This window comes from Candoia aspera, chromosome 4, assembly GCF_035149785.1.
Source record: "Candoia aspera isolate rCanAsp1 chromosome 4, rCanAsp1.hap2, whole genome shotgun sequence".
Taxonomy (NCBI): Eukaryota; Metazoa; Chordata; class Lepidosauria; order Squamata; family Boidae; genus Candoia; species Candoia aspera.
The window spans coordinates 1,345,700-1,353,757 of NC_086156.1; the positions used below are offsets into that span (position 1 = coordinate 1,345,700).

The 8,058-nt window shown below is 57.1% G+C and overlaps 1 protein-coding gene across 3 annotated transcripts in view; it reads left to right on the forward strand.

Moving 5' to 3' along the window:
- The window catches only part of SMARCC1 (SWI/SNF related, matrix associated, actin dependent regulator of chromatin subfamily c member 1), an 84,291-nt gene extending 79,130 nt beyond the window's left edge, over window positions 1-5,161 (forward strand). For all 3 annotated transcript variants that reach the window (XM_063303212.1, XM_063303213.1, XM_063303214.1), the window contains 2 exons: window positions 1,817-1,996; window positions 3,361-5,161. In XM_063303212.1, the coding sequence (XP_063159282.1) occupies window positions 1,817-1,996; window positions 3,361-3,452 (272 nt within the window). In that variant the 3' untranslated portion in view covers window positions 3,453-5,161. The remainder of the gene's footprint in view (window positions 1-1,816; window positions 1,997-3,360) is intronic.
- Window positions 5,162-8,058: the final 2,897 nt, after the last annotated feature.

Here is an 8,058-nt window from a genome sequence, read left to right on the forward strand (position 1 = left end):
CAGACGTCCCTCAATAGGTTGGATCATAACCCTCGTGATTCCTGGAGAGCATGGTCAGAGGCTCCAAGGAGGTGGCCCTTGGTCCTGATTCATTCATAGAATCATAAAGTTGGAAGGGACCTTGGAGGTCTTCTAGTCCAACCCCCCTGCCCAGTGCAGGAATGGACAAATGGCTATCCAGTCTTTTCCTGGAAACCTCCAGCGATGGAGCCTCCATGATTCTGAAGGCAGGCAGTCCCCCTGCTTAACAGCTCTCACAGTCAGGAAATTCCTCCTTAATTCAACTTTAGATCTCTCACTGTTAAACTTCCACCTGCTGGTTCTTGCCTTGCCTCAGGGTGCCAGGGAGAAGAAATCTACTCCCTGGGACATCCCTTCATGCATCCGAAGACTGCTAGCTTTCTCTTCTTTAAGCTAAATGGACCACGTTCCTTTAATATGTCTTCGTGGCACGTAGCCTCCAGGCCCCTCACCATCTTTGTTGCTCTTCTCTGCGCTCTTTCCAGTGTCCCAGCAGCCTTTTTGTATTGTGGGGGCCAGAACTGGACCCAGTGTTCCAGGTGTGGTCTGACCAGTGCAGCCAAGAGCGGGACCATCGCCTCCTCTGATTTTGACACTGTACCTCTGTGGATGCAGCCTGAAGCTTCGTTGGCTTTTTTGGCAGTTGCGGCACACTGCTGGCTCACCCTTCATCTGTGGTCTGCCAAGGCCCCCCGATCTTCCTTGCAAAAACACTTGCTTAGCCAGGTGCCACCTATCCCGTGCCCGGGCATGCCTGTTTTTTCCTGCCTAAGTGCAGAACCTGCTTCCCAGACACAGGTCTCCGTGAGACCAACAGCTTGTGTGGTTCGCTGTTTGGGAATCCCCGTGTCCTCCCGTTTCCTAACCCTGGTCTTTAGGGAATTCAGGCTGCCCTTCCCTTTATTTATCTATCCAACCATCCATCCATCTCTCTGTCAGATTTATATAGCTGCCCATCTCACAACCGTGACTCTGGGCGGTGTACAGTAAGCAACCAAATGAACAGCCAATTAAAGCAACAGTTAAAAACAAACACAAATTCAGGTAGACTTTGGGTTACAACAGCAGTTGGGACCAGGATTGCCACCACTAAGCAGTGTGGTTGTAAAGCACGACGTCCCGTGACTACATCGCTTACCAACGGCAATCCCAACAGTCCCCGTTGTCGTAACCCCAGGACCACAGAGCCCTTCCCATCCCATCTGAGAAAAGAGGTTTTGTGGCAGGACTGTAGCCTCCTGCCCCCAGTGAACGGCTTGGCCCGGTTGTTCCGGGGACGGTGCCCACAAGACATCTCCTCTGCCTGCCCTCAAGCAGCACTGGCCTCAGTCCAGAAACAGCTTGTGGGGCAAATGCGGGGGGTGGCCGGTCTCTCTACTGGGGAGTGTTTGGATTGCCAAACAGCTCCGTCCAGGGTTTTGGAAAAGCTCTTCCTGGCTGCCCAAACCAGCCGATGATCCGGCCGACCCGCCGTTCCAAACGAGAGGAAGACGACGCGGTTGGGCTTTCGGGGGCTTACGCCATCCAGCCAGTGCAGGGGGTGCTGGACAGATCTGTGCATCATGCTTGGGCATGTCAGGAGTGCAGTATTCTCCACGCCTGGTGCGTGCGCCTTGGGGTTTCCCTCTTCCCGGGTTGTCTTGCAGTCCTCTTCAAAGGCCTCGTCCGGCAGGGGCCACAATAGGAGCTGTGGGCCGGGGGCCTGGGGGTGGCCTCCGAGTGCCACAGCTCCCCCAGAGCGCTCCATCGTAGCCTTCCTCCGACGTGCCTTAACTGCCGTCTTTCCCACCCACAGGTCCAATCCTAGGGCAGGGCTCCATGATGCCTGGACAGGCCCTGCCAGGCCGGATAATGCCAGCTGGAACCACCAATGCCCAGTCAGCTGGGAGCACCGGTGTCCCTCCCTCTGGGGCAGCACCCATGGCAGGAAACATCGTGGGGCCCCGGGGGCCACTGGCGTCTCCAAACGGCTTGTGTAAGTCTTCCCGTTGGGCCCCGTCTCTTTCCTTGCACGTTCCTTTCCTCCCAGGGGTTCAGAGGGCGGCTTTTCCGTGTGGTCAGCACCCTTAGGAAGAAAACTCCCATTGTCCGATTGGATCAAGAGGAGAAATCCTCAGGCCGGTTGTCTTTTGCGTGGGAAGGGTTTGCGGTCTCTTTTTTTTAAGCTTTCCAGAATATATTCTGTAGACTTTTTAAAAAACTTCTTTTTATAGGCTTTCTAGCTTTTTCAATTTCTACCTGTTTTCTGTCTTAATAAGATGTGATGGGAGGGGCCTTTTATGTTATTACTTTGAGTAGGAAAATCCTGAAGGCTCCTCCTTGTCAAAACTGTTTCCTGAAGGCTCAAAATCTAACCTTCGGCCCTGAAAATTCTGGGAAAATCCCATCCTTTAAAAGCAGTTTTTCAACCGTGGCCGCTTTAATATGTGAGGACTTCAACTCCCAGAATTCCCCAGCCAGCATGAATTCAGGAATTCTCCCAGAATTCTGGGAGTTGAAGTCCACCCATGCTGGCTAGGGATTTCTGGGAGTTGAAGTCCACACATCTTAAAGCGGCCAAGGTTGAGAAACACTGCTTTAAAACCTCTTCTCTCCACTCCATCAGCACCGCAGCTGTCAATTATGGCTGGTTTGCTTCCCCTTTTTCTTTAAGATTTCGGTGTGTGAGACCTTTGTGGACTGGTGGAAAGCCCGATTTGGGGGGGGGTCAAGCCTTCCCTAAGAGCCAACTGTTGCAGGTGGACCCTCATCCTCAGTGGAAAAACAAGTCTGGATCTGGCTCTACCGCTCTGCATGAAACCCAAAGGACGCTTGCGGCCCAGCTGCTCTCTGTGTCCTCCCAGGGGCAGGGCCCACGCCTGGCTTTTAACCGGGGCAGGCCGCTTACAGATCTCAGGCCGGTGGCAGAGAGTTCACCCGGCTTCCTAATGTGCAGCCCCCAAGCCGCCAACTCCATTTTTGTGGGCGTTGCTGGGGGTTCTAAATTCTTGTGCGTTCCTGGCCCTCCAGGGGCGACTGTCCTGACGAACCTGTGTCTGTGCAGGGGGCGGCCAGGAAGTCTTGGAAGTGCTTCTCTCCTGAAACGGGTGAACCGTTTGGGGGGCCAAACACTCGTGTTGACCGAGTCCAGCAAGAAAGAGCCCCCCCCCCCCCCCCCGTCTCCCACCTGGGCGAAGCGAAGAGTTTAGACATCCGGCCCAGCCTGGCAGCACTGGAGCGCTGCTCCTGCCATCCCGGGTGCCGGGAGTTCTCTCGGGCTCCTGAAGGAAGAGGACCGATGCCGGATCCCTCCTCCCAGCCAACCGCCTTAATCCTCTCTTCTTCGTGTCTCCTCCGCAGATCCCCCGCCGCCTCAGCAGCCGCCGCCTCCGGCCGACAGGGCCACGCCGCCACCTCCTGCGGGAGCTCTCCCGGCCTCCACAGCCCCCTGAGAGGGTCGCCAGCCAGGAGCTTCTCAAGCTGTGACAGTAGCAACCAAAACCCCCCTTCCTCTGTGCTCTGCTCCTTGCTTTCCCGACCCCTCTTCCCTCTGTGCACGGCCCGGCCCACAGCTCCCGCAGCCTTGGGGACCCTTCGGGCTTCGCTTCCCGGCCTGGGGCCACCCCGCTTCATCTTGGCGCTTCGTGCTCCTGGCCCCCGAGGGCTGCCAGCTTCACCGAAAGAGCTGAACATAAATGGGGGTCTGCCGTGGGTTGGGGGCCGGGTCTGTGGGTCGGACCGAGCACCAAGAGGGCCCGGCTCTGTCACGTGAACAGGAGGGGAGAAAGGAAGGGAGGAGGGTTCCCCCATGGCTTAAGAGTTGGGGCTAAAGCTGACCAAGGGACCATTCTCCGGAAGGGTGGCCAAGCCCCGGAGCTGCCTGGAAACTTTTGGAGAGCGAAGACCGACCTCTCCTTCGGGAGCCGAGCCAGTTGGCCTGAGCTCTCCAGAGCACGCTCCTTACTCCTTCACACCTTCTCAGTGGGCTAGGGGAGCACACCCATTCTGCCCCCCACTTTTTTTTTCTGAAAAATGTCAGTGCAGCAGTCAAGGGGGACATCCATCTCCTTCCCTTCCCCCATCACCGCCTTTCCGTGGCTTCCTCCCCTGCAGGCCAGCCGCTCAGCCTCCTCGTTCACACCATCGTCATCGCAAAGCAGGGCCAGGTGTGGCACTCAGAACTACCTCTTACAAACAGCTGAACTGGGGGGGCAAGAAGCAAGGACGCTGGGGAGCTCCGTGGGGTTGGGAAACCGCCCTCCTCCCCGTCTTCCTCAGGAGCCCCCCGCCCTTTTGCCCCCGAGCCCCTGCTTCCTTCCCTTCGACCCGCTGCGGGACTTACCTGGGCTCAGCAGTGAGAAGGGGTGCCCGCCAGCCTTGCATCCAGCCCGGCCCCAGCAGCCCCCGCTTTCTTCCTGGCCTCGGCTTCAGCTGCGCCGGCCTTGCCAGAGGGACCGGGATGCCGATCCAGGATGCCACACCGGCCCTGCCCCTGCACTCATGGGAGCCTTGCGTCCTCCCGAGCACACCGTGTTTGAGAGGGAGTTTTCCCACCCGCAGGAGCAAAGGCTGTCCCAGAAGAAGGCTCAGTTTTTCTCCCTCCTCTTCAGAGCTGGGGGGGTGCGCCAGAATCAGCCTTGCCCCTCCAGGAGCAAGGAAGGCAGTGGTTGGGCCTCTCTGCTGAGCCTTGGTCCTGTTGCTGAGGGCAGCCAGGAGGGGGTGGCACGCTTCTGCCCCTTGTCGGTGAATGCCTGGTCCTCTCCCCAAATGCCCATTTGGAAGGGAAGCCCTCCCCCCCACCCCCCACCCTCATTGCCTTTGGAGCACCACGGGATTGCAATTCTGAACATGGTCCTTTTAGACTGACCACCTCAGGCTCTTTTTAGGAAGATCTTTGATTGTAAAGGCTCTAAATGGAGAACTTTCTCTCTCTCTCTTTTTTTTTTACTCTACTATTGACTGGATCCTGCAGTGTATGTGTGATGAATTATTAACACAATTGTGTTTCTGTACACATGAGAAACAGGAGATGTCTTTTGTCTGGCGTTTCTCTCCAGTCAGGTCCTGTATCTGGGAGGGGGGGAGACGTTTGTTCCTGCAGCACAACTTCTCGATTTTGTGAAAAAATAAAAAAAATAAAATGTGGGTTTTTTTAAGCAACGAGGTGCGTCTTTGGTGTGTTTGTCGGGAGACGAAGACGTTTGCAAGCTTGGTTCAGGCTGAGGGTTGGCCGTGTGGCTGAAACGCTCCTGTTCGCGCTGCGCAGCAGGGCCCGTACAGAAGGGTGTGCAGTGGGTTGGGCCCAGTGTTGCAAAGGGGGCCCGGGGGGCCCTCGGAGAACACGGGGGAGGGGGGAGGGGGGTCCAGCGTTCTTCTGGTGCTCTTTGTCATCAGGCTGCATGAGGGGGAAATGAGTGGGCTTTACCCCCGCCTCCCCCTGCAAACGGACATTTATTTCATGCCCCGCCAGGGCATCTCAAGCCAGTCACCATTGCCTCCGTTGCAAGCCGACCACCCGGCTTTCAGCACGGTGCGGGGAGGCTCTTGGGGATCCATGCCCGGTCCCTTTTGCAACCTGTCCAGCAAAATAAGCTCCCTTGGGAGAGTTGCCTTTTCAAGGGATGAGGCCAGGCTGCCCAAGGGAGGGAGCCGAGCCGATCATCACTAAGGCACCCTGAGCTCGCCTCCTGCCCCCACCCCTGCTTGGAACGAATTTGGCTTCCATCACTAAGGTGCTGAACAGCTCAGCTCCAGGACCGAACTAATCCACCCGTCGCCCTGGATCTCAGTGGCTATTGGGGGGGGGACGGTGAGAGGTGGGTCCTGGCTGCTGCGATTCAGTGTCTGCACCAGCCTGCCTGCCCGCCTCTTGGCTTCCCAAGGGGGGAAGTAGCAGCCTCTTGGCCCAGTTCTTGCCCAGCTCTCTAGGAACAGCATCTGAGTGGCTGCTGCTAATTTAAGGGCTCAGCTAGCAGTGCCCTTCTTAAAGGCTTTGCACAACGTCCTTCGTTGCTCTGACAACCATTTCTTGCAGGTCTACCCAGTTAGTCTTTAAATAAATTGTTAAGAGACACACCCCTGCCTTGCCCAACCTGGTGCCCGCCAAGGGGCGCTGGACTTCAATTCCCTGTGGAAGGCGGACTCGCTGCCAGGCAGGGCCTTCTGGATATTGAAAAAAATGGCAATCTGGGGCTACCACCCCTTTGCGGAAAAGAAATGCCCCAATTGCCTCTTTTTGTTTAAACAGGAAGGTCCCCTCTGGCTCATCTCCTCCCACAAATCCCATCCATCTTTCCACCAAGCCACTCTCCATGTTTTACTGATCTCCCCTCCAGCCTTCCCAATCTCCAGACAAGATGGCACTACAACTCCCAGAGTTCTCAGCCAGTGGGGCTGTTGGCAGAGATGCTGCAGGTGCATGTCCATAATACATGCTCATCTAGGGGGGGGGGGGTTCAAGGTGGTTTTTTTGTCCAATGGACTGATGCAAAACTGGGCTGTGCCTCCAATAATGCACCAAGTGGAAACGTGGTTTGGTTTCTCATGTGAACCTCAGATTCCCAGCATTTTATGAAGAAACGTCTTCCTAAGGAGGCAGAGAGATACTGTGATTCTTCCACTCCTGATTATTTATCTATTTTCCCCCCAGTTTATCTCTGCAGACTTAATGATGGAATTCCCGGGTCTCTCCCTGGCCCAGCAGGAACCGGCCCTGGTCCGCTTTGTTCCATCCATCCTGGTTCTCTCTGCTCTTGAACGGCTCTCTGAGAACCTGGGCAGAAAAGCCGCCCCCCAAGCCCTGTCACGCGAGCAACGCCCACCCCCCGCCGGCTCCCGCTTTGCTGAGAGTTGCTCTGAGGGGGGCCAAGAGGTGGGTGCTTCAGTGGAGCTCCAGGCTAATCCAGCAGCAGGAATCGTGGCAGTGGGAACAGAAACGGGCCCCAAGGAGGGGCGCTTTGCCCACCGTCTCAGGGCCCCCCCCGAAGCAAACCAGAGCCGCCTTTGGGCCGTCCCTCGAGCAGGCCCAAGCGCTGGGAGGCAGGTGAGCCGCTTCCCAGCATCCAGGCCGCTTGGGCTCCATTTCCAAGGAGCATCTTGGTCACCCCGGAGGAGCCACTTTGCGGGGGTGGCAGAGAGGTGGCTGGGCCTCAGCTGGAGGAACGGCGGGAAGGGGGCCCTGGAATGAAAGGTGGGGCTGCCAGAACTCCAGCCTCTGCTGCTGCTGCTGCTGCTGCTGCTGCTGCTGCTGCAAGGGACAGGACGATGCTGGGCTTGTAGGGGTGGGGGTGGGGGAACAGAATGTTTGAGAGGTGTGTGCACGCACACACACGCGCACACACACACAAGTCCTTATCATCATAAGCCATGTCCAGGGCCAATTTTTCTCCACATTTTTTTTTCCACTGAAGCCAGTGGAAGGCCTCAGGAGGGGACCCTCAAACCAGACCAGTGGATCTATCTGGTCATCACTGGACAAGACACAGGATGTAGCTCTTCCTTAACTTGGATCCCCCCCCCAAAAAAAGCAAGCATACACACAGACACCCTTTTCGTATAGGTGGGGTCAGGGAGGGACTAATCTGTGGTGCGCCCACCATCTCCCAGGAAATGAGCCTCGGCAGTTCACCCCAAGGACGCCCATCGCCCTTCCTGGTAGCTGTCCTGCGTGAACGGCTGGGGGCCTTGTCCTTGCTAACCGTTCCTGCTGGGCTGCTTTGAGCAGGGTGCTCCTCAGAGGCCAAGACCGGCCTTGTGGCTTCGAGCAACCCCATCCCTTCCCAGCCAGACCCATCCAAGCGGTGGGTCGACCCTTGTTTGTGAACAGCAGCCTCAGACAGAAGGAAGCAGGCCAGCGAGGGCACCTGCAACACTCGGGGTTCCTGTCTTCCTCTCCCAGGGGTCCCGGAGGAGTTGACGGCTGCAGGTAGGTGGGTACAGCGGCTAAGCCAGCAGGATGGGTGCGGCAGCGGGCATCTTCTGAAGGGACAGTGGGAGCAATGGGGCACGGTGTCCTAAGGGGGTCTGGTGCAGAGAACAGCTTGGAGGCCTGTGGGCCTT